The sequence below is a fragment of the Aotus nancymaae genome, unplaced genomic scaffold (genome assembly GCF_030222135.1).
Source record: "Aotus nancymaae isolate 86718 unplaced genomic scaffold, 86718_ANA_hifiasm-v0.15.2.pri h1tg000019l, whole genome shotgun sequence".
In the NCBI taxonomy this organism is placed as follows: Eukaryota; Metazoa; Chordata; class Mammalia; order Primates; family Aotidae; genus Aotus; species Aotus nancymaae.
The window spans coordinates 43232933-43258118 of NW_026988431.1; the positions used below are offsets into that span (position 1 = coordinate 43232933).

At 39.5% G+C, this 25186-nt stretch overlaps 2 protein-coding genes across 7 annotated transcripts in view; both read right to left on the minus strand.

Moving 5' to 3' along the window:
* Nucleotides 1–1120, minus strand: part of COMMD2 (COMM domain containing 2) — a 60331-nt gene extending 59211 nt beyond the window's left edge. For both annotated transcript variants that reach the window (XM_064378792.1, XM_012437094.3), the window contains exons 1-3: nucleotides 1014–1120; nucleotides 846–923; nucleotides 56–138 (exon numbers count right to left, since the gene is read on the minus strand). In XM_064378792.1, the coding sequence (XP_064234862.1) occupies nucleotides 56–138; nucleotides 846–923; nucleotides 1014–1080 (228 nt within the window). In that variant the 5' untranslated portion in view covers nucleotides 1081–1120. The remainder of the gene's footprint in view (nucleotides 1–55; nucleotides 139–845; nucleotides 924–1013) is intronic.
* Nucleotides 1121–10203: 9083 nt separating this feature from the next.
* ANKUB1 (ankyrin repeat and ubiquitin domain containing 1) overlaps nucleotides 10204–25186 on the minus strand; it is a 30610-nt gene continuing 15627 nt past the window's right edge. For 4 of the 5 annotated variants that reach the window (XM_064378511.1, XM_064378512.1, XM_064378513.1 and 1 more), the window contains 3 exons: nucleotides 20947–20998; nucleotides 20405–20519; nucleotides 15974–17630 (listed from right to left, as the gene is read on the minus strand). In XM_064378511.1, the coding sequence (XP_064234581.1) occupies nucleotides 16649–17630; nucleotides 20405–20519; nucleotides 20947–20998 (1149 nt within the window). In that variant the 3' untranslated portion in view covers nucleotides 15974–16648. Of the gene's footprint in view, nucleotides 11082–15973; nucleotides 17631–20404; nucleotides 20520–20946; nucleotides 20999–25186 lie in introns of those variants that run through there. The other variant, XM_064378514.1, reaches the window with a different exon arrangement.

The window sequence follows — 25186 nt, forward strand, 5'->3', positions numbered from 1 at the left end:
CCTAGACCTTTCTTAAGGATCTAGGCAATACAAAAGAGTCCAGAGAAACCCTTACCATGAGCTTTGAGCTCTCAGTGAGGAGATACGTTAATCCTTCCACACCATGCTGGACAGTGTCACTACTCACACTGAGTTTTCCTGAGAAAGAAAACCAAAAACGAGCAAATAAATTACTACTGTGGTATTTACCTTGTTCATATTTGTATGTAAAAATAAACACTATCCATTATTACATGTTTTCAAACACTGCATGAAAAATAGTAAGTTGGCCAGAGGCTCCTGCTCCTTCTCACTCCACCCCCAGCCAAATGCCTTTGGTATTTCCCACAACAAAACGCAAACTATGGAGGTTAATATCAGGTGCGTAGCCCTTCTCTTGAACGTAGCTCCTTCAAGTTTGGTAGAAGAGGAACTGGACAGGGATTGACTTAATCCCAGAGACTGCCTCTTATCCAGGGGGAAAACAACACTTTTTTTTTTAGCAAAAGCGGATATCTGAACAATTAATAATGAAAACCAAATACTTGCATATTTACAGTTGAACCAGCTATTCCACAGGCTTTGGTATATTTATACCAACTTCTTTTCAGTATTTCTGAAAGTGAGGTGGTATTATGTACATTTTACCATGAGAAAACTGATTTAATAGAAGCTTTAACAATCTCACAGCTACTTAAGTGACGGGCAGGATTTGCACCTGACTGAAGAGCTCTGCTGGTTTTATTCTACTACAATGGGAACAAGACCCTAGGTAGGAATCGCAATAATTCCCTTCTCTCCCAGGAGACAGAGAATGGCTCGCACTATCCTAGCAGCCTGTGGAGCCGTCCCCTTCCCCTTCTTACTGGCGGCGCCTTCGTAGATTTTTGGGTTTGCGCCGCGCCTCAGGAATTCCACAGCAATCCTCCCAAACTCGGCGACCACTGCAACGAAAGTCAGAGGCTGTTGAGTGCCGGGCGCTGCCTTTGGACCTCCTCCCCAGCCCACAGAACACCGCCCCCGCGCCCCCTGACCCGCGCTGTCAACTTGAGGCAGGAAGGCCAGGTGCTCCTTATGCTCCTCAGACAACTCCAGCAGCATCTTCGCTGGCCTACGATTTCACCCGGCAGCGCGGACCCCGCCTCCGCTACTTCCGGCGCCCGTGTCCGGTGGCCTAGAGGCTCCGGCGTCGCAGCGTCCGGAGCTTTGGGTTCCGGCCTACGAACGAACGTTCTACATTCGGACGCCCCCTGCAGTGGAGGCTGAGGTTAGAACACTCTTCCTTTTATAAATCATTCCCCAAAGAGGTAGTGAGCGCCTGCTAGGTGCACGATGCTAGGCTTTTTGGGAGATGACAAGGTGTTTCAAATCCGGCACACCCTCTCGTGGAGCACACATTAATAATAACAATAGCTCACATTTGTTAAGTACTAACCGTGTCAGGAGCTGTTCTTATATTTATTAAATATATTTGGACTTCACAAGAACCCTATTAGGTAGGTTCCATTATAATTTTCATTAGAGATAAGGAAACTGAGAGACAAGTCCAGCAACTGACACTTTTACAAAGCTAATAGTTCCCACAGAGCTTCTGTGTATGTTATCTTAAACATATCTCAGTTAATATCCTCAACAGCCATGGCTTTGTTTTTACAGATAAAGAGACAAGACTCCAGAGATTGTGAGACAAAGCCTGTGACAAAGCTAGAAGGAGAGGGTTGGATCCCTCACCTACCTGCTCCAAAGCCCATCCTTCTACATACCAGGCTGAAAACTGGAGGTTTGTGACAAGTTTTATAATTGCTTATAAATTAGGATAAAGATAATGATGATGATGACAATGACTGATACTTACAGAATTTAGAGCAATGTCTTTTTTTTTTTTTTTCTGAGAAGGAGTCTCACTCTGTTGCCAGGCTGGGGTGCAGTGGAGCCATCTCAGCTCATTGCAACCTCCAACTCCTTGGTTCAAGTGATTCTCCTGCCTCAGCCTCCTGAGTAGCTGGGATTACAGGCACCTAACCACGGTGCCTGGCTAATTTTTTGTATTTTTAGTAGACACAGAGTTTCACCATGTTGGCCAGGCTGGTCTTGAACTCCTGACCTCAAGTCATCCACTCAACTCGGCCTCCCAAAGTGCTGGGATTACAGGCATGAGCCTCCATGCCCGGCCCAGAGCAATGTCTTTTAAAAAGTGTTTAGGGCCTGTGATAATTTAGTTTCTTTTCCAACTCTCTCTTCTCACCTGCTGTGGTTCGAATATAAGAGACTATAAAGTTGCCAATTGATAGGAATAGGATTCTTCAAATCTCAATCCCTTGAAAATGGAGGGCATGAAGGAAGAGAGGGGAAGAGGAGAAGACTCTTCATGTTTATCTTTTCTATCTAAGGCTTGAGACAACTCTTTCTGTATTCTGAGTCTCTCAGGGAACTTTGGAAGAGTTTTTCAAGTCATTTCTCCGTGTCTACGTTGTCCATCACATCTGACTGAAATTGTTTCTTCCACTGGGGCACAGAAAGACAGGTCCTTGAACTTACTAGTTAGGTCTTAAAGTACGATTTGCAGAGAGAACAAAATTTTTACTTAGGCTGTGAATTGCAGATCAGCAAAAATTGCATCATTCCCTGAAGTTGCCTTTATTCATACATTATTGAGAAAACATCCATTATTAAAGAATAATTCTCAGTGTAAAATCATGACTCTTCTACAAGTATACAGTGAACACGTCAAAGAATGTATTGAGCTAGTTAATGAGAGAATTAGTGAGATTGCAGTAAAAACCAGTTTCAACTGATTCAAAAGAGGTATTCGAGAACTGTACATATGTAGGGGATAAGGAATGCTGAAATGAATTTGCAGATAGACACAATAGTATGCCAATATTAAATAGCCTTTCTTCAGCTGGGTGCGGTGGCTCACACTTGTAATCCCAGCACTATGGGAGGCTGAGGTGAGCAGATCATGAGTTCAGCAGATCGAGACTATCCTGGCTAACACTGTGACACCTCGTCTTTACTAAAAATACAAAAAATTAGCTGGGCGTGGTGGCACATGCCTGTAGTCCCAGCTACTTGGGAGCCTGAGGCAGGAGAATCGCTTGAACCTGGGAAGCAGAGGTTGCAGTGAGCCATGATCGTGCCACTGCACTCCAGCCTGGGGAGCAAGACTTTGTCTCAAAAAAAAAAAAAGAAAAAGAAAGAAGAAATAGCCTTTCTTCTCTGTAATCTCAGGGAATGAAGTGAGGACAGGCGAGGTGAAGGTGAGAATAGGGAGTAGAAGAATGGGCTGTCTAAAGAAGGTGGCAAGGCACCAAGTTAGGCCAGGTGCGGTAGCTCATGCCTATAAAACCAGCACTTTGGGAGACCAAGGCCAGAGGATCATTTAAGGACAGAAGTTTGGGTCCAGCCTGGTCAACATGGTGAAACCCCATCACTACTAAAAATACAAAAATTAGCCCAGCATGGTGGTGTGTGCCTGTGGTCTCGGCTACTTGGTAGGCTAAGGCATGAGAATTGCTTGAACCTGGGAGGCAGAAGTTGCAGTGAGCCGAGATTTGAGTCACTGCACTCCAGCCTGGGTGACAGAGTGAGACACTGTCAAAAAAAAAAAAAAAAAGAAACCAAGTTATATCCAGAAAAAAACAACCTGGGAGTTAAAACTCCCCAGGATAATTTATAGAATGACTTCTGTTGCCATAGGTGATATAGTTGTTTAGAGAAAATTAACTGAGTGAAAAATCAAAACTCTAGAGTCCAGATCTGGTTCTGACATTACCTGTATGAGCTCTAATAAATTGTTTTTATGTTATAAGCATAGCCTCTTCATCTGTAAAATTGGTATTTTAATACTGCCCTTCTATTCCATGCAGGGTTGTTAGGATGCTCAGATGAACTAATAAATTCTCATTAAAAAATTGATTTTGGTGATCAAATTAAAAAATAAATTAGAAATAAGCAAACAGCAGCATTTACATTTTATAGGAGCAGATTTCATGATCCTATAAATTCATAAATAATTGAGAATTCCATGTGCAGGATCATCTTAAAAGCCATTCATTTAATTGAACAAATATTTATTGAGCAATTCCTCAAAGGTTCAAAGATATGCTGTGCTTTGGCAGTTTGGAGAGGAATAAAACAATGTCCTTGTTCTCTAGGAGGTGTCAGAAAAGTGACGGAGACAGACAATGAAGTAACTTTAATATAGTGTGATGAGTAGCAATACTTGAAGAATGAACAAAATGACACAGAAGCATAGAGAATATACATTAACTCTAATTTCAATAAGAATAGGCTGAGAATAAATGTCTTAGAGTATCCAGTGCATGTTAATACTAATACTCTACAATTGCATTTACATTATAAATATATACAGTCTTAATGTCACTTCATGCTATCTTACTTCCAGGGTGAATGTAAACAAAGCATAAATCTCAGTATTTTTTTTTCAATTGATGCTGGTAGGTAACAAGGCTTATATCAATCATTCTCTCACATATTCCCTGGATCTTTCTATCCCTTCCAGCTCATATGTCCTTCTTTTCTCTTATATTTTCCCTTTTTTTTCTCCTTTTTAAGTATTCTAGCCCCAGAATCCTTGCACAGGGTATTTCCTTGGCTATGTTTCAATGATACATAAAATATTATCACCCCCTGCAAGGAATTACAGCTCAATTCACTACACTGTCAAGAGGACAATAACATGGTGACAAGCCTCTCTCACACCAACCACCTTCTCATGACTCTAAAGCTGGCACCAAATGCATGAATTAGCTCCTCAGATTTTTAAAAATTATTTTAATTCATTTAAAAATTGTATTATAAAATTATTGAAAATATATAAAAATTTTAAAATTATATAAAAAACTTAAAAATATAAATTTGTATAAAAATTAAAAATATATAAACTATAAAAAATTTATGACTGTATTATAAAAATGCAAACAGAAAAGGGTACAGATTTTAAAAATATTCCTTGTTGAATTTTCTCAAATTAAACACACCTATTACTCCAGAACAGGAAATAGAATGTTACAATGCCCCAGAATCTCTGCTGTGCCTCCTGCTAGTCACTATCATTTCTTGTTTTTTTTTGTTTTTTGTTTTTTGTTTTTTGAGACGGAGTTTCACTCTTGTTACCCAGGCTGGAGTGCAATGGCGCGATCTCGGCTCACCGCAACCTCCGCCTCCTGGGTTCAGGCAATTCTCCTGCCTCAGCCTCCTGAGTAGCTGGGATTACAGGCATGCACCACCGTGCCCAGCTAATTTTTTGTATTTTTAGTAGAGATGGGGTTTCACCATGTTGACCAGGATGGTCTCGATCTCTTGACCTCGTGATCCACCCACCTCGGCCTCCCAAAGTGCTGGGATTACAGGCGTGAGCCACCACGCCCGTCCCATTTCTTGTTTTCTCTATGGTGAACTAATACCTATTCACATGCTGCCTTACAACATCCCTACAGAATCATCTATATGTGTGTGTATGTGTGTGCATTTGCATGTGCATGTGTTTGTGTGTGTGCATGTGCATGTGTGTGTGTTTGTATTAACCTTTGTGCCCCAACCCCATAATATCTAACTGAGAACTCAAAGGTTTTTTTTTTAGAACAAGCCTTAGATTTTAGGTGCATCTGACTGTTGTACCAAAATCTGTCTTATAATCATCTAATTGCCTCAAAAATATAAAATATTTAGAAAAAAACTTTTAACAGAAGATTTACAAGACCTGTACACTAAAAATTATAAAACTTTGCTAAGAAGAATTAAGACTTAAGTAAATGGAGACATATACCACAAATACAGAAATATACATCATGGGTTATAAGATTTTATATTATTAAAATGTCAGTTGTGCCCAATCAGAATCCCAGCAGGCTTTTAAAATAGAGAATGGCAAGTTTATTTTAAAATGTATATGGAAATGTGAAGGACTAAAAATAGCCAAAACAAACTTGAAAAACAATAACAAAGTTGGAAGATTCATATTAGATTCATAGTACCTGATTTCAAGGCTAATTAAGATAGGAGAGAGAGATCCAAGATGGCTGATCACTAGCAGCTCGGGATTGTAGCTCCCAGAGAAAGCACACAGAACGAGAGGACACCACAGTTTCAGACGAATTTTTGTTACCCATGGACCGGAAGATTCCCAGCGGAGGCCCCACAGGTCGCCAGGGCAACTCTTGTGGCCGGCATTGTGGTTTTGCCGGCCCCCTGGCGCAGCGGTTCTTGGTGCAGAGTAAATGGGACTGATCAATGTTTGGAGCTCCGGGAAGGCAGAGTTGCCCATTTACCTGATTGAAGAAGGGACTCAAGAGGGAAGCCAGTCTGGAGATTCCTGGGTAGAAAAGCACCACGAATCTTGATGCTGCTGTTTTGGCGGGAGCAGTGGGTTGCTCAGATTTCAGCGCCGCGAATCAACAAGTTGGACGTCCACTCAGAGACCTAATTTGAAAGTAGGCAATTACAAAGACGACAGGTGGATGAACTTACAATGATGGGAAGAAACCAGCGTAAAATGGCTGAGAATACCCAAGATCAGAATGCCTCTCCTTCTACAGGTGATCACAGTTCCTCATCAACAAGAGAACAAGGCCTGATGGAGAATAAGTACGTTCCATTAACAGATTTAGGCTTCAGAAAGTGGATAATAAGGAACTTTAGTGAATTAAAAGAACATGTTCTAGCCCAATGTAAAGAAACTAAGAACCTTGAAAAAAGGTTTGATGAAATTCTAATGAGAATAGACAATTTAGAGAGGAATATAAGTGAATTAATGGAACTGAAGAATACAATATGAGAACTCCGTGAAGTATGCACGGGTTTTAACAGTTGAATTGATCAAGCAGAAGAAAGGATATCAGAGGTCGAAGACCAACTCAATGAAATGAAACGAGAAGACAAGATTAGAGAAGAAAGAGTAAAAAGGAATGAGCAAAGTCTCCAAGAAATATGGGACTATGTGAAAAGACCTAATTTACGATTGATAGGTATACCTGAATGTCATGAAGAGAATGAATCCAAGTTGGAAAATATTCTTCAGGATATTATTCAGGAAAACTTTCCTAATCTAGTAAGGCAGGACAATACTCAACTCCAGCTAATCCAGAGAACACCACAAAGATATTTCTCAAGTAGAGCAACTCCAAGACACATAATCGCTAGATTCACTAGGGTTGAAATAAAGGAGAAAATTCTAAGGGCAGCTAGAGAGAAAGGTCACGTTATCCATAAAGGGAAGCCTATCAGACTCACAGCAGACCTCTCACCAGAAACCCTACAAACTAGAAGAGAATGGGGGTCAATATTCAATATCCTCAAAGAAAAGAATTTTCAACCCAGAATCTCATATCCTGCCAAACTAAGCTTTATAAGTGAAGGAAAAAGAAAATTTTTCGCAAACAAGCAAGCACTCAGCTATTTCATCACCACCAGGCCTGCTTTACAAGAGCTTCTGAAAGAAGCACTACAAACAGAGGGGAACAACCAGTATCAGTCATCCCCAAAACTTACCAAAACATAAAGAGTATCTTTATAATGAAGAATCTACATCAACTAATGGGCAAAATAGCCAGCTAGCATTAAATGACAATATTGAACTCACAAATATTAATATTAATTCTAAATTTAAATGGATTAAATGCCCCAATCAAAGACACAGACAGGTAAATTGAATAAAAAGTCAAAAGCCATCGGTACGCTGTATCCAGATCTATTTCACAAGCAACGACATACAAAGACTCAAAACAAAGGGATGGAGGAAGATTCACCAATTAAATGGAGAGAAAAAAACAAAAAAAAACAGGAGTTGTAACTTTCGTCTCTCACAAAATAGACTTTAATAGTAACAAAGACTAAAAGAAACAAAGAAGGACACTACATAATGGTAAAAGGATCAATGCAATAATAGGAGTTAATGATTATAAATATATATGAACCCAATACAGGAGCACCCAGATACATAAGACAAGTTCTCAATGACTTATAAAGAGGCCTGGACTCCCGCATAATAATAGCGGGAGATTTTGACACCACATTGTTAATATTCAACGGATCAACAACATAGAAAATTAATAGGGACATCTATGATTTGAACTTAGACCTGGAATAAGTAAACTTAGTGAATATTTATAGAATTCTCCACCCTAGGTCCACAGAACATACATTTTTCTCAGTATCACATTATACCTGTTTTGAAAGTGACCACATAATTGGAAAATTGGAAGTAAATCATTCTTCAGCATTTGCATAGCATTTCACAGACTTAAATGAAATATTGGTTGGCTGTTTGTTATTTTCTTCCCTTATTCCTTCCTGTCTCCGTTGTTAAGCACAATTATTGGCATAAAAGAGGTTTTTAATACCTATTTTTAGATTGCATTCCAGCCCGGGCAATAGAGCAAGAATCCTGTTCTCTCTCCCCCTTTTTCTTTCTCTTTCTTTCTTTCTCTTATATATAAAAAAAAAGACTAATTAAGATATAGTAGTTAAGACAATGTAGTATTAGTATAAGGACAAGTAAATACATCAATGGAACAAAACAGAAAGTCTGGAAATAGATCTGTACCTATATCGCCAATTGATTTTCAACAGAGATGCTAAGGTAAGTCAGTGGGGGAAAGGAAAGTGTTTTCAAAAATTAATCCCAACCCTAACTACACATCAGTCACACAAATAATTTGAGATAGAATATAAACCTAACATAAAGAGTAAAATTATTGAACTTCTAGAAGAAAATATAAGAGAACATCTTCATTACTTTTGAGTAGGCAGAGTTTTTTGTTGTTGTTGTTGTTTTGTTTTGTTTTGTTTTTTTGAGATGGAGTCTCACTCTGTTGCCCAGGCTAGAGTGTCGTGGTACGATCTTGGATCACTGCAACCTCTGCCTCCCAGGTTCAAGTGGTTCTCCTGCCTCAGCCTCCTGAAAAACTGGGATTACCGGTGTGCACCGCCATGCCTGGATAATTTTTGTACTTTTAGTAGAGACAGGTTTTCATCATGTTGGCCAGGCTGGTATTGAACTCCTGACCTCAAGTGATCTGTCCACCTCAGCCTTCTAAAGTGTTGGGATTACAGGCATGAGCCACTGCATCTGGCCAGGCAGAGTTCTTCTAGAGGAAATAAAAAGCATGAACCGTAAAAGAAAAAAATGATAACTTCTAATTCATCAAATTTAAAACATTTTTGTTTATCAAAAAACATCATTAGTCAAATGAAAAGGTGATCCAAGACTGGGAAAAAAACCCACTATATATCTGTATCTATATATCTGATGAAGAACTTGTATCATAAATACAAAAATCTCCAGCAAACCAATAATTAAATGATAGCCCAATTTTTTAAATAGGCAGAAACTTGCATTGATACTTCACAAAAGAAGATACACAAATGGCCAATAAGCACATGAAAAGGCATCCAGCCTCATAGTCTTCAGGAAAATGCAAATTAAACCACAGTGATTGGCCATTTCAAACCCCATAGAATGACTAAAGGTAAAACACACTGATGACACCAAGTGTGTGAAGGCAGAACTCTTGTACATTGCTAGTCAAAGGATTAAAAATCATAAAATCACTTTGGAGAACTCTTAGGTAGTTTCTTATAATGTTAAATGTACATTCACCCTATTATTCAACAATTCTACTCCTAGATATTTACCCAAAAGAAATGAACGCATATATCCAGAAAAATACTTTTTACAATAACGTTCATAAAGCTTTATTCATAATATGTCAAAACTGGAGGCAACCCAAACATCTATACAGTCCATACACTATGCATTATGATGCATCCATATAATGGAATACTACTCAGTATTAACAAGGAATGTACGGCTGGACATGGTGGCTCATGCCTGTAATCCCAGCACTTTGGGAGGCCGAGGCACGTGGATCGCTTGAGATTGGGAATTAAAAATACAAAATACTAAAAATACAAAAATTTTCTGGGTGTGTTGACACATGTTTGTAATCCCAGCTACTCAGGAGGCTGAGGCAGGAGAATTGTTTGAACCCGGGAGGTGGAAGTTACAGTGAGCTGAGATCATGCCACTGCACTCCAGCCTGGATGACAGAGTAAGACTCTGTCTCAAAAAAAAAAAAAGGAATGCACTACTGACACATGCAGTAATGTAAATGAATCTTAAAACATTAAGTTGAGCAAAATAACCCAGACACAAAAGTGAACAACTGTACAATACCAATGATTTGAAAATTTCATCTAAGGAGATAGAAATCAGAATAGCAGTAACCTATAGAAGTTGGGATTGACTTAGGAGCTTAAAGGAACTTTCTGGGGTAACAAAAATGTTCTATGTTTTGACTGGGATATTTTTCAAATCCATTGAATCTTATATTTAAGATTCATGCAATTCACTGCATGTAAATTTTAACTCAATTTAAAAAGATTAATTGGAAGCAATGTTATAGCAGAAGTTCAAAAGATGTCTGAGATCAGCATTAGACCTATATGGTATTTGTTAACTTTCTTTTTTTTTCTTTTTCATTCTTTCTTTCTTTTCTTTTCTTTTTTTTTTTTTTTTGTATTTGTTAACTTTCTTAAGGGCTTTCCTTATATAGAATTAAAAATTTGTGTTTATTTTTAAATATGTTCTACATTCATATGGCTTAAAAAACCAAAACACTTTTTTTTTAAGAAACAAAAAAAACAAACAAAGGAAATGTAAAAATTCTCACTTTCTTGTTTTCTGTTGTCTCAGCTCCCCTACCCTGTGGGCAACTAGTATTCTCAGTTCCTTCTGAATTCTTCCTCATATTCTTTACACAAAACAGTACTAAATTTTCACTTAGAGCGAAGAAGTTCGAGAAAATGTGGGGTTAAATATCCTATTAAAAGTTACGTGGCATTAGAACTGTTACTAGAGATGATAACATTAGAACTGTTATTAGAGATGTTAATATTAGAACTGGAATTCTGTTTGATTAGGTCTTTGTCCAAACTGAGGTTGTGCTTTTCAAAGCACAGTTTCTAGAGGGTTTTCACATGCTGTCAGGCCTCCTCTTGTAGTCAAGTTAGAAATGCTCTTTTTGGCCAGGACTCTTGCTATTCCTAACTGCTGAAGCCATCGTTTCTCTTTAAAGGCACTGCAAGAAAACAAGATATAATTTATAAGGAGGTCTGATCTTGTTTGCATACATAGCTGAAAAAGGATGGAAATCTTCAGGTTGATTTTGTAGCTAGGGCTAGTTTATCTTGTCACATAGGTAGATGTGAAATAGAAACAGGGATCTTTCTAAAACAAGTTCCCTGTGATACAGTGGGAATATTTTCCCAAGGCAATACTAAAAATTTAGAATCCACAACTAGAAACAGAAAGCCACACTCAATATTGTAGAATTCTCTGGGTTGAAACTTTTTCTCTCTCTTTTCTAGATATTCCTATACAGCACATATTCCCTGGCCTCTTCTCTTTTCTCCACTTTTTACCCCTACAAACACACGAGGATTTTTTAGTTGAAAAAATATTAAGTATTTTGATAGTCTTTAACTAAAATTCAATGGAATTTAATGTTATATGATAGTTATTCTCTGGCTATATACCAATAAAGACTTGCAAATTTGAATACAACTATTCTTACTTTGTAGGATGCAAATGTGATTTAATACCGAGGTGTGTTACATCCCCTTAAATGTTGGGGTCCTCCAAGATTCTATCCTTGGTCCTTCTCTCTTTCTATAACCTCATCCTAGGAGTCCTCATTTACTCACTGATTCAATTCTCTTATCCACGACTCCTAAATCTTGACCTTTCATGAAAGTTGCATATCTCCAATTGCCAAATAAAAATATTTATCCCATAGGCACTTCTAATTTAACATATCTTCTTCCTAAACTTGTCCCACTTCTGTTTCCTTGTTCTAACACTTTGATTTTGCTACCCTCACCGTCTCCAAATCTAGAAACAAAACTAAATTCCTTCTTTCTCTATCTCCACACCCAGTCAGTGACCAAATTTTGTAGATGATTCCCCAGAAATATCTCTTGTATTTGGCCTTTTCTTTTTTCCCTAACTACTATTGTTCTAGTCTAGGTCTTTATTGTGTCTTATTTCTCTTATTGCAGGTTCCTAACTCTACTATAGTCTTTCCACATCTTTCCAGTGAGTCTTCCATATATCTCTATCAGATTTGTCTCAAAAACAATCTAAAACTAATTATGTAACATGCTTCATGAAAAAGAACTTCTATGAGCTTCCCACCCACCTCCTGCCCCATGGAAGAGGGAATAAGAAGCAAACTCTCTACTTGGTCACACAAGATGCTTCTTAGTGTAGATGCAGTTCATATTGCCAGTCTTATCTGTAGCCAGTTTTTCCCTATTGCCTACAGTGCCTTTTGCAAATCCATGTAATTTCCTGAAAACTAAATTTCTTGCTTGCTCTTTCAAAAAACAGTGCCTTTGACCATGTTACTATCTTGGATCCTTTACCTCACCTCTACCCATGTTGTCTGGCAAAGTCTGGTATTTTTAAAAGGCTTTGACTCAATCTATTAGGAACAACCTGTATAAAAGTACCATAGTGTTTCCAACATTTGAACCAGGTCCATGTCTGCCTGATTCAACTTCTTGGTTCTGAATTAACTTCTTCCTTAACCTCAATGGCTATGTTTTTCTGGGCTCTCTAAACTGGGTTAACCCATCCATGATGCCCATAAAATTAGGTGTTAAGTCTTAAAGAAATCACTCAGGCACTTTTAGCCTTTCCTCATATCCCATCTGACTTAATTTGAAGTCCTCTCCTGTTTTGATGCATATCCTAGCTCTTCCTAGGCTCAGAGCCTATCCTGATTCTCTCCCTGACATTTGAAACTTGTCTTTTCCACATTCATTCAAAAAATGTTTACCTTAAGAAAAAGGTGCATATTGAGCATTTACTCTATGGCAAGCACTATTCTATGTGCTGGAGATACAAAAAGTGATTAAAACATACAAGACATGCCTTTTAAAATAAAGAATAAAAACGAAGAGCTGTACTTGTACCTAGAATACCAGAGCTCATCAAAGCTCATAGCATTTGAGATTATTATCTATTCTCAGTCCACTCAAACTCTCAGCCTTTTGGATCAATCCCCTACATTTGAATCTTTACTTAACTGGACTCCCAGGTCACATAAACCTCTCTGGAATTGGACAATAAGCAATAAGGAAGGCTATTTTCTAGACACACCTTACAGATATTCTTTGACCTGTGTAAAGCCTACACTGCCTTCTAGGCTGAGGAATGATACTCTATGTGACCTTCTGGCCTCAATGACTGTCATGTCTACACTAGCCACATGCACTCACCAACCCAAACCCACATTAGCACTTGATTATATGCCAAATGCATCAATGCCATCTTGGAGTCAGCCCTGAGAGATTTAGTTTTATGAATCTAAGGGTAGAGTTCCTGAATGACATGTTGTCCAACAAGTACTTTCACATGATGCTAGGTGACTTGTCTGGTTTGGGAGACTCCTCTTCCTATAGAACAGGAACATCTGATGGTCACTTTACCCACCTGATCCCTGGGTCAGCATCATAAAGGATTATGTTAGGTTCTTCCCCATTTCCTGGCTATGATACTAGCTTGGTGCATGTGGCCATCAAAATAGTGTACATCCATTCCTCATGTTTGTGTCTTTATGGTACAAGAGCTGCACTGGTCATTTAGAGGAGTGCTCAAACCACCTGACTGCCTGCCTACTGTCTACTTCAGGTAGACATAAGTGCTTTTGTGACTTCTCTGAGGAACTTGAACTAGATCAAGAAGACTGCAAGGGCATGAGGTTGTAGATCTCCTCTTCCTTTCCACAGCACACCAACAAAGGAAGGTGGAACAGGTCCTGGGAAAGATTCCATGGAAAGGGGGCAGAAACAGATGGGAAGTGGAGGGTGTGAATACGGGAAAGAGAAAAATATTGGGAAAAGAGAAATGAAAAGAGAATTTGCTAGGAGTAACACTGCCACAGTAAGTGTGCAGTCAGACTGACCACCACTCCCCCGTGGATCTCCCTTGTGCACTAACCCTTTTCTTCCCCCACCTCCCTCCTTCCCTCCCTCCCACCCTCCCTCATTCCCTTCCCTTCCCTTCCTTCCTTTTTTCCTTTCTCTCTGTCTCTTTCTTTCCTCTCTCTCTTTCCCTTCTTTCCTTCACAGAATAACCCTTTCTTTAACAAAATGTCTTCTCTAGCAATTTCTTTCTTGATCTTGAAATTGCCACTCCTTAATAACGCTAATCCTTATGAAATATAGCTACAAAAAACCAGCATACTGGTAGTCTCTTTTAAAAAGTGTTTAGAAATGTTTACTAAAGTTAAACAAATTTATCCTATGACCCAGCAATTCTGTTTCTTGGTATAGAGTCAAGAGAAGTGCATGCAAATGTCCACCAAACCTCATATGTAAGAATAATCATGCATTTTTATTCAAAATAGCCCCTAAATTAGAAACAATCCAAATGCCTATCAATAGGAAAATAGATAAATAAATTAGATATGGAATACTGCATAAAAAAGAATACTACATAGAAATAAGAACAACCAATACATGCAAAAACATTGATGAATCTTACAGGCAATGTGTTGAACAAAAAAGCAAAATATAAAAGATATTTGCCATATGTGCCCTTTATTTGAAGTTCAAGAATAGGCTAAACTAATCTTCAGTGATAGAGATGAGAATAATATAGTTACATCCATGAAGGATCATTGACTGGCAAGGGGCATGAAGGAAAATTTTTGGGGGCTGGAAATAGTTTGCTTCTGATACGAGTAGTGCTTACGTGGCTATATGAAAACATAAAAATGCAACAAACCATATATGTGAGATTAGTGGTCTTTATGGATTTTACTATATATTTCATAACTCAATTCCTCCTCAAGAAAGCACTACACAACAGACACCGTCAGCTTTTCTCATCTAAAACCACACACACACACCCCTTAAAAACAGATGCTTTTCATGCACATTTCTGTTCTGCTGGGCACAGCACTGGGCTATAGTAAACACTTATTGAATGTTTGGAAAATAAACTCATTTTTAGCATGTATCTGTTGATAAAACAAATCAATATTTCCTTTCTTGTTTGCAGCCTTATTTTAAGCTGGACTATGTTGTTTTTTCAATTAATAATTTTCCTAGTACATTTCTAGAATTTTTGATGATCTCTTTTTATACATTCTAGTCAGAGTAATCTCACAAATTACAAAGATTGAGACTATTAAGCTATTAAGTGTCTTCCTGTATTGCCAACCTCACTCTATTGGATATTGAATTTTGCATTTTACAGCCCAAATTACTCACACCACAAGGTGGCAACAACCTAACTGAAATAAAGTTGAGCTGAGCTAAAGACTGGTACAGAAAAGTAAAACAATCTAGCCTTGTTTTTTCTTTCCTTCTCACTATATTAAGGGGAAAAGTCACTCATAAATCTATATTTCTAACTGTAATATTTGCATCAAATAATACCTCATAAGTAATGGATGGGATCTGAGCTCTAATCAGATAGTTGTGTACCTGAAATATCTAATTATGGTACAATTTTTTAGTCTCTTTAGATGTGCTATGGATTACCTTTTAACTCACTGTAAATATTAATGTCAATTCTAGCACCCTGTTCAATATAGATCTCACCCCACCTGTATATCTTGCCTAGTAAGTCAATTTAAGTCCTTATCATTCAATTTGTCATTGAAATGTTCCTTTCTTTCCTCCCATTTTCATTGCCATCTAGTCTTCTATGAGACATTTGATGCCTCCCTCCCGTATTTCAGTTTTCTCTTTTTCCCGTCTAATTACAATTAATTTTTTATTAGCTTTAGAAGAAGAAGAAGAGAAAGAAGAGGAGGAAAAAGAAGAAGAAGAAACAGTAGCAGCCTAGGCACAGTGGTTCATGCCTATAATCCCAGTGCTTTGGGAGGCCAAGGTGTGAGGATCGCTTGAGCCCAGCCAGGAGTTTGAGACCAGCCTGGGCAACATGGTGAGTCCCCATCTCTACACACACAAAAAAAATTAACCAGGTATAGTGGCATGTGCCTGTAGTCCCAGCTACTTGGAAGGCTGAGGTGGGAGAATTGCTTGAGCCTAGGAATTCGAGGATGCAGTGAGCCATGATAGCACCACTGCACTCCAGCCTGGGCAACAGAGTGAGACCCTGTCTCAAACAGAAAGAAAAAAGAAAAGCAGCAGCAGCAACAGCAGCAGCAGCAGCAGCAGCAAGGGACCTTGCTAATTGATACAGTTCTTTCTACTGTGCTTCTTTCCCTTCTGAAAGTTTGAGGAATAAAGTACTGAACAGATTGGATTGGTTAGTAATATCAGTTCATTTTGTCCTAGTCATGAGGCTGAGGTCCCTGAAGCTGGGTATTGATGCATTGGAACGACTTGTATTACTTTCAGTGGCATAGTAGGGCATTATGGACCATTCCTTACCCTGGAATAAAGTAAAAACAAGAAAGAAAATCACACACACACACACACACACACACACACACACACCCCTCTTAAAAACAGATGCTTTTCATGCACATTTCTGTTCTGCCGGGCACAGCACTGGGCTATAGTAAGTAAACACATGTATGAAAGAAAAAACAAGGCTAGATTATTTTACTTGCTTTTCTGTACTGGTCTTTAGCTCAGCTCAACTTTATTTCAGTTACCCTAAGCCTTATGAAAGGTTTCCCATTGCATGTTTAAGGAGAGAACATGACCTTGCCACAGCTAAGCAGTAGATTGCATTCTCCCTTGGAGTCTTTCCACTGTGCTCTGAGAAAGATGCAAAGGAGGGCTTCAGTAAAAAGTCAGCACGGGGTGTTGCATAGAAAAATGATGGATGTGAATATCCCACTCTTGAAACTGGAGGGAGGGGGACTTGGGGAAGATATGTGTTTTTTATGAGCTGTTCTTTTTTACTAGCTATGGCAGCAATTTTTTTATGATTTTTTGGTTGATGATTTTGTAATTCAGAGAATATACTTGCATTCAGAAGTGGATGAAATTTGAGGGCTTGTTCTCTTGTGTCCGACTGTGAAATTGCCAAAGGATTGACAGGTTTGCTGCTTGCAGTTTGTTTGCTGAGAGATGGTAGCTTGAGCAAGATGCTTTGTGAGTCCCTGTTCCCAGCCTTATGCCAGCTCTTGGAGGTCATTTTTGGCTTGGTGAAACCATCCACCATCACAGTGTCTCCAACTTTTGCCCCAAAGACCCTTGCTCCGCAAAATTGGCTTTTATGAAGACTGTGACTCTGAGCTCTGAGGATCCATTGTTTTATTTTAATATAAATCCTCATTGGGACTGAAATTTTCAGAAATGGAACCGTGGACCACATTTTACTCAGCAAATATAATACACAGTCTTTATGCTTGTGTTTGAACACAATGGCCAGGGGAGTTTGTCCTGCTGCATTTTTGCATTCCAGGCACAGCACGCTGCAGTTGACAAAAGCCTTCAGAATCAACAGTTGGCCTGCTTCTGCGGCTGCATGAATGGGGCATTTAGAGACATCTGCATGAAGGGCTTCATGGCACCATGCTCGATAGGGGTGAACACCGACTGCCTCGTGGGGCTGCACACCCTGCTTCAGGGCCCATTCAGTGAGTTCAGTGTACCCACAAAAAGCAGCAATGTACAGGGCTACCCTTTTCTGATACCTAAATGAGTGAAACAAGTGGGGATGGAGTGGTTAGAAAATCAGCAAATAGACAAAAGTGGTTACAATAAATACTCGTGAAATATTCTAGTTAAATGTTTATTTCTTCTAACTTTTACCTTAAAATGTTTTTAGAAAAGGCAGATAGTGATATACAGGTTAAATTGCACAGGTTCTGCTTATACACATTATCCTATTATGCACATGTAAATAGTTTCCTTGAAGTGATCATCTTTCTTATAAAAATTAAATCCTCAGGACAAATATCAAGCATGGGGAAATAAAAGGAGCTTTTAAGTTTGACCATTTACATTCTGTGAGTGCTTAGATTTTATTTAAAGATGAAGACAAGTGTAGACGGTCAAGCACATGAACACTAGAGTCAAATTGTTACTATTCAATACCCAGTTCTGCCCTTGCTATTTGTATGACATGGGACAGGTTTCCTTGCCTCTGTCCCCCACAGGCACAGTCTTGCTCTGGTGCTCAGGCTGGAGTACAGTGGCACAATCTCGGCTCACTGCAACCTCCACCTCCTTTGTTGAAGCAGTTCTCCTGCCTCAGCCTCCTCAGTAGCTGGAATTACAGGTGCGAACCACCACGCCCAGCTAATTTTTGTATTTTTAGTAGACATGGGGGTTTTGCTATGTTGGCCAGGCTGGTCTCGAACTCCTGACCTCAAGTGATCTGTCCACCTTGGCCTCCCAAAGTGCTGGGATTATAGGTGTGAGCCACTGCACCCAGACAACTTGGGGCAGGTTTTCTGATCTTAGTTTCCTTATCTGTAAAATAAGATTAAAAAGTGCCCACCTCGTCAAATTGTTACAAGCATAAAATGAAGTAATAAATACACAGTGTCTGCCACAAAGTATTAAACTATTATTAACTAAAGTATATACTGTTAAAAGTAAAAAGCAACACAACTATTTCTTTGGATGCAGAACATGGTAAAAGAAGTATCACTATCCCACAATAGAAATAAGTGTAAAATATTTGAATATTTTATAAAACTGTAAAAGCTGCTCTTCTAATCCATCACTTCACAGAGCCCTTAGAACTTCCGGTGCGTTGGCTTCTGCAAAACATGATTAAATCACCCACGAGGGGGCACTATTCTAAAATACTATTAAACCTACAGGTTAGTGCAATTTATGTATTTGAGAAGCTGATGTCTGTATTAACACATTAAAATGACCACCTGCCCCTCTGAACCTACCCTCCTCCACTGTCCCAGTCATAGCCATTACACTTTATGTATGGCAAAAGTGCAAATGCTGGTAATAAATGCAGTTTGAAAAATTACCTGCAAGCTTAGGAAGATATAGCCAATGTTTTCAGCCAATTAACAAGTGTTTTCTTAAAGAATAACTGTGAAAGTGGCAAGATACAGACGTCCTTTGACTTAATAAAGGATTACGTCCTGATACAAACCATCATGTGTTGGAAGTATAAGTCTAAAATGCACTTAATACACCTGATCTCCTAAACATCAAATCTTAGCCTAGGCTACCTTAATAAGCCTACAGTTGGGCAAAATTGTCTAACACAAAGCCTATTTTATAATAAAGTTTTGAATATCTCATGTAATTTATTGAATGCTGTACTGAAAATGAAAAAGAATGGTTGTATGCGCACTGCAAGTTTGGTCTCTACTGAATGAATATCACTTTTACACCATTGTAAGTTGAAAAATCTAAGTAAGTTTGAACCATCATAAGTTGGGGATTGTCTGTATTTATTCTGATAGCCTTTAAAAGTGTTGCTGAAAGTCCCATATCTAAACCAAACCGAAGTCACCCATTTAATCACAGTTAACCTTTGAACAACATGAATTTGAACTGCGGGGGTTCAGTTCGTGGATTTTCTTCCACTTCTGTCACACCTGAGACAGAAGACAAACCCCTTCTCCTCTTTTTCCTCCTCAGCCTTATTCAACGTGAAGATTGAAGACCTTCATAATGATCCACATCTACTTAATGACTAGGAAATACATTTTCTCTTCCTTATGATTTTTCTTAATGTTTTCTTTTCTTAGCTTACTTTATTGTAAGAATATGGTATATAATACATATAACATACACAACGTGTGTTAATTGACTGTTATCAGTAAGGCTTCTGGTCAATGGTAGGCTATTAGTAGCTAAGCTTTGGGAGAGTCAAAAGTTATATGTGAATTTTCAACTGTGTGGGGAGTTGGCATCCCTAACCCCTGCATTGTTGTTTTTTTTTTTGAGACGGAGTTTCGCTCTTGTTACCCAGGCTGGAGTGCAATGGCATGATCTCAGCTCACCGAAACCTCCGCCTCCTGGATTCAGGCAATTCTCCTGCCTCAGCCTCCTGAGTAGCTAGGATTACAGGCACGCGCCACCATGCCCAGCTAATTTTTTTTATTTTTAGTAGAGATGGGGTTTCACCATGTTGACCAGGATCGTCTTGATCTCTTGACCTCGTGATCCACCCGCCTTGGCCTCCCAAAGTGCTGGGATTACAGGCGTGAGCCACCGCACCCGGCCTCCCTGCATTGTTAAAGGTTAACTGTAGTTAGTATTTCCTGAGGGAAGTCTACCTGAATCATAAGACTATGAGTCCTGATGGCATCCCTGCTGTTTTGTTCCAGCAAATATGTCAATAATAATATTTGGTTGAGACATGGTAAGTGGAATTGGCAGAGAGCAGTACCCTAGCTGTACAGTTAATTGCAGGCTCAAGGTCTGATGTAAGTTTAGTGAAAAATTACAGCACTTGCTAAGTTAATTTAACATTAATCTCTCATACTTGAGTACTGGTCCTTCTTTTGATAAATAGCGTTGGACTTTGAGTTTTTGTCCAAGTAGGCAACCTATCAGAAATTCCTTCCATCCATCCCAGACGTCCAAACGAAGTGTTGTGCCTGTGGATCAAGAGAAGTGGCTTATGGTTCCAGTCCAGCAGTATGGTTTGGCAATCCATAAAATTTCTAACGATAGCTTTCCCAAACAGAGGCCTGAGCTAGGTGCAAAATGAAAAATAACCTTGGAACAAGGAGACAGGGATGCTATTTTTAGCACAGATCTTTCTTTGTTGGCCTGGAAAAACTGTTTAGCATCTGTGCATTACCATTTTCTCATCTGCTCAATGATTACATATAGCACTGAAATTTTTTTTGTAGCTATCTTAAAACAATCTTGTGGAAATTGATTCAGTGCTGCTGTCTACATTACCATTTAAACTAAAGCCGTTATATTGGAAGAGGAAACTAAGGAACCTGTGGCAGGACAAATGGTCTTCTGGGGCCTTTAGCTTATGAGTGGGCTGTAAGGGAGTGGAATGATACTCACCAACTAATTTGCTTGTTCTATCCTTTATGAAACAGGAGCCAGGAGCTGTTCTCTGTTATAAACATAAAAGTAATTCACTGCTGGTGAGTTTATCACTTGCTCCTCAAAAGTCTACCCTTTCTGTGATACCACATCCCCTTTATCCTTCAGGCTGGTGTTTTCCAGGAATCTTTCCTCAGCCTTCTGGTCTTCTCACTCTACACACATTCCCCTGAAAATTAAACCTAGTCTTCTCCTTATGTGGTTCAACCTAGCTCTCTTACCTCTCTTCACTCTGCCTCATTCATTTATTACTGCCACCTTGACCTTTCACCTGTCCTCACACCAAGTCTGCTCCCATCTCAGGACCTAGTTACTTACAATTTTTTGCTTGAAAGGGTCTTCATCGGATGGGCGTGGTGGCTCATGCCTGTAATCCCAGCACTTTGGGAGGCCAAGGCAGGTGGATCACCTGAGGTCAGGAGTTCAAGACCAGCTGGCCAACATGATGAAACCCTGTCTCTACTAAAAATACAAAAAATTAGCTGGGCGTGGTGCTGGGCACTGTAATCTGTTACTCGGGAGGCCGAGGCAGGAGAATCACTTGAACCCAGGAGGCAGAGGTTGCAGTGAGCCGAGGTTGTACCATTGCACTCCAGCCTGGGCAACAAGAGTGAAACTCCGTCTCAAAAGTAAAAAAAAGGTCTTCATTTACATTTTCACAGGACTGGGTCCTTTTAATTTAGCTTTCTCGTCAACCATAGCTAAAGCAGTCTCTGCCATCACTACCTCCTCCCCTTCATTATTTTATATCCCATGACTTTAACTTCTTCCTTTTTTTTGAGATGGAGTCATGCTCTGTCACCCAGGCTGGAGTACAGTGGTGTAATCTCAGCTAACTGCAACCTCCGCCTTCAGGGTTCAAGCGATTCTCCTGCCTCAGCCTCCCGAGTAGCTGGGATTACAGGCATGAGCCACCACACCCAGCTAATTTTTGTATTTGTAGTAGAGATGGGTTTTCACCATGTTGGCCAGGCTGGTCTCAAACTCCTACCTCAGGTGATCCACCCATTGTCTCAGCTTCCCAAAGTGCAGGGATTACAGGCGTGAGCCACTGCGCCCAGCCATCTTTAGGATTCCTTCTAATGCCTAGAGAGTCTCCTCCTTTCAGTTGCATTTTTCTTTCCTTTCTGCTTCTCCTCTCTTTTCTTTCTTGTCTCCTCTCTACACACACACACAACAAAGGATATCTCCCTGCCAGTCCCTTCCTTACTGGACAGTCTATGTTATAACCTGTAATCTTGAAATGGGGCTCTTCCCCTGCTACTCCTTACTTTGGTTTGGATTTCTTGACTTTGGACTTTGTGAGTTGATTCCTATTTGCATACTTGTTTACTCTTAGAGCCTGACCTGCATCACTACCCTCATCCCCCTCACCTGCCTCAACCCTCATAACCTGGGCCTCTGCGAGGAGAGTTTACTCTTCTTGCTGGAGAATGGAATTATTCTGTAAACATAAAGTAGTAGCTCTGCAACTATTCTGTAGAAATATCTTGATAAACATTTTCCAAAATATGGACCATACTTGCTACAATATAGATCAATTTTCTCTAAAGCTTCTTGCTATACTTAAACTTTCTCATAAAATGTTTCATTCTCATGCACTGGAAACGAAGGACTTTAAACACCACTCCAAGTGCATTTATTTTATCTCCTGATGAAATGATCTATGTTTTTAGTTGATTGTGAAAATCACTCCCAAGTGAGCAATAGAAAGCTTTGCCTGGCCCTGTACCCCAGCCTCCTTAGTCCACCACAGCTGAGGCTACACAGTCTCCATTTGAAGGACCAGCCAGCCCCAGCTCCAGAGAACAACCTTAATTCCAGTAGGAGGGAATTTATTAAGATTTAGGCCAGGGGCCCAGTGTAGTGGCTCACACCTGTATTCCAGAACTTTGGGCGGGAAGATTGTTTGAGGCCAGGTGTTTGCCAGCCTGAGCAACACAGCGAGACCCCATTTCTACAAAAACTAAAAAAAAGATGTAGTGACTTAGAGGGTTCATAGGAAGTTGGTGTTCCTGTTCATCCTGCTCAGATATTCTAGGCACTTCTGTTGGTCAGATATTCTAGTCACTTCTAAGCAAGTCCTCACTTTGTGCCCTATATTGTGAATCTCAATATTCTACTCCACCTTTTGGGTTTTAAGAGTAATTTTCCATTTCTGAATTTCCTACTCTGAACCCTAATCTCTGGGGTTAGATTTCTGTCACATGTTGTCAGAGCATCTGATGTCAACATCAGCTTATCTAGCTTCCTGCCTCTTGTGTCATTCATTCATTCATTCATTCACTACCTTGGTGCTCTGGTTCACTCACCAGGTCCCTGCTGGATCTCCCTGAGGGTCACCCTCTGTCTTCCTTGGCCTTACCAACTGACAGTTGCAGACTGACCTGCCTATTCCAGTACTTCCACCAGAAAGACTTATTTGAAGCTAACCTCCCCCTGCTGAATGTCTATAGATGGGATTTTCCTGGCCTACCTGTTCTCTGGAGGTTTGCCTACCCTCAGAGTCTCAGCTATCTCTAGCCCAGCCTGCCTACTGCTGAATGAGACCTGATTCTGAAAACTACAGAGAAGGCTGTACAATTTAAATCTTCTTAACATTGGTGGGGCATCTCCATCTGGTCCTATATTTTGTTTCACTTTAATTCCTTGTCTAGTAGCAAATATTACAGGTGTTATAACCATCAGTACAGTTCGGTGCAATGAAACAGTCCTGATAATGCTCAGCTTTTGAATATCCAGAGAATTTCTAAGCAAATCAGCTAGGACTGTTTATTGGATAATCCTTTTACCCCTGTTGCTTTGTAATGCCTTCTTTGCCAGATATTAAATTCTTTCATAAGCTAGGAATTCTGTTGGGAAATAGAAATTTACTTGAAAAATGCTATGTTGTTCCAAAAAAAAAAATGCAACTAAAACCTGTTACTGAAGAGAGAGGAAAACTAATAAGCTTTAGGGCCCCTCACTGCCTTCTACAGAGCCTTCTAATTCTCTTGTCTTAGTTTTGAATTTTTTAAAAGAGGACCCACAAAATTGTATTAACTTTACAAAACCTAGATCTGCCCATTCTGTGCTTGCAAACATATCTACTGTGTCCAGGCCACACAGGACAGCAGATGAGAGCAACAGTGCCTATTTAGGCAATCATCCTCAACCGCTCCACATGTGGCCTCTGACTCCCAAGTTTCCGGATTCCTCATTCATACCCCAAGAGTCAATATATGCCTATCTGATTTGGACTTTTTCTTCCTGAATATGGAAAATTGTTTCTCTGTTTTGAGCTTCCTCTGATGCAGGAAACAAAATAAAACATTGATCAGAGTATCAATAAAGGCATACTGGTTTGGCAGTATAAATTGTTGGAAGGAACCCAATCCTGGGTATATGATTACCATTTATTAGCAGTGTGACCTTGATCAGATCACTTAACTTTTCCAAACCTCAGTTTTCTCATCAATAAAAGGAATTAAAATGACACCTTAGGTCTCCATGGGCCTAAAGGTTGGTAAAAGGACCCTGGAGCCAGCTCACATTTCAGGATCTAAGCTGACACAACCCTGCCCCTGAATGGTTTCTCAGAAGCAATGTGCCCAGGCAGCCATGAATATATCCCATGAGGCATTTATAATGAAGAGTACCGATTGGTATAATCTGTAAAGAAAAGACATTAATTCGTTCACTTATTTGTTTAGGTACTCCTTGTTGCAAAAAGGATGAATGCCAGTTTATGAACATATGTGAAATATAAACAGAATAACAAGCAGATAAGTATGTAGATAAGCAAGAGGAAAGCAAAGGCCAGGGCAGAGATTTCAGACCTAGAAGCAGGGCTAAACTGAATATTTGGTACCATATAGGTTGATGTAAGACAAGGGGTGTGTGTGTGTGTGTGTGTGTGTGGGTGTGTGTGTGTGCGCGCGTGCGTGAGTGCATGTATATGTGTGTATTGGACCTATATGATGTGCCACTAAGCCTCAAGTCAGAAAATCATACATATTAAGATATATTTAGCATGATAGATTCGTGATAAGTTAGTCATTATATGTTCTACCACCAGAATCCCCTTATACCCTCATTACTTATCTTCTTAATCCCTGAAATCTTTCTCCATCTCCTTTATTAAAACTGCTTTCTCTGAGCCCACCAAAGACCCTTAAACCAAATCCAAAGCTATTTTTTCTAAGAATTGTCTTTGGAC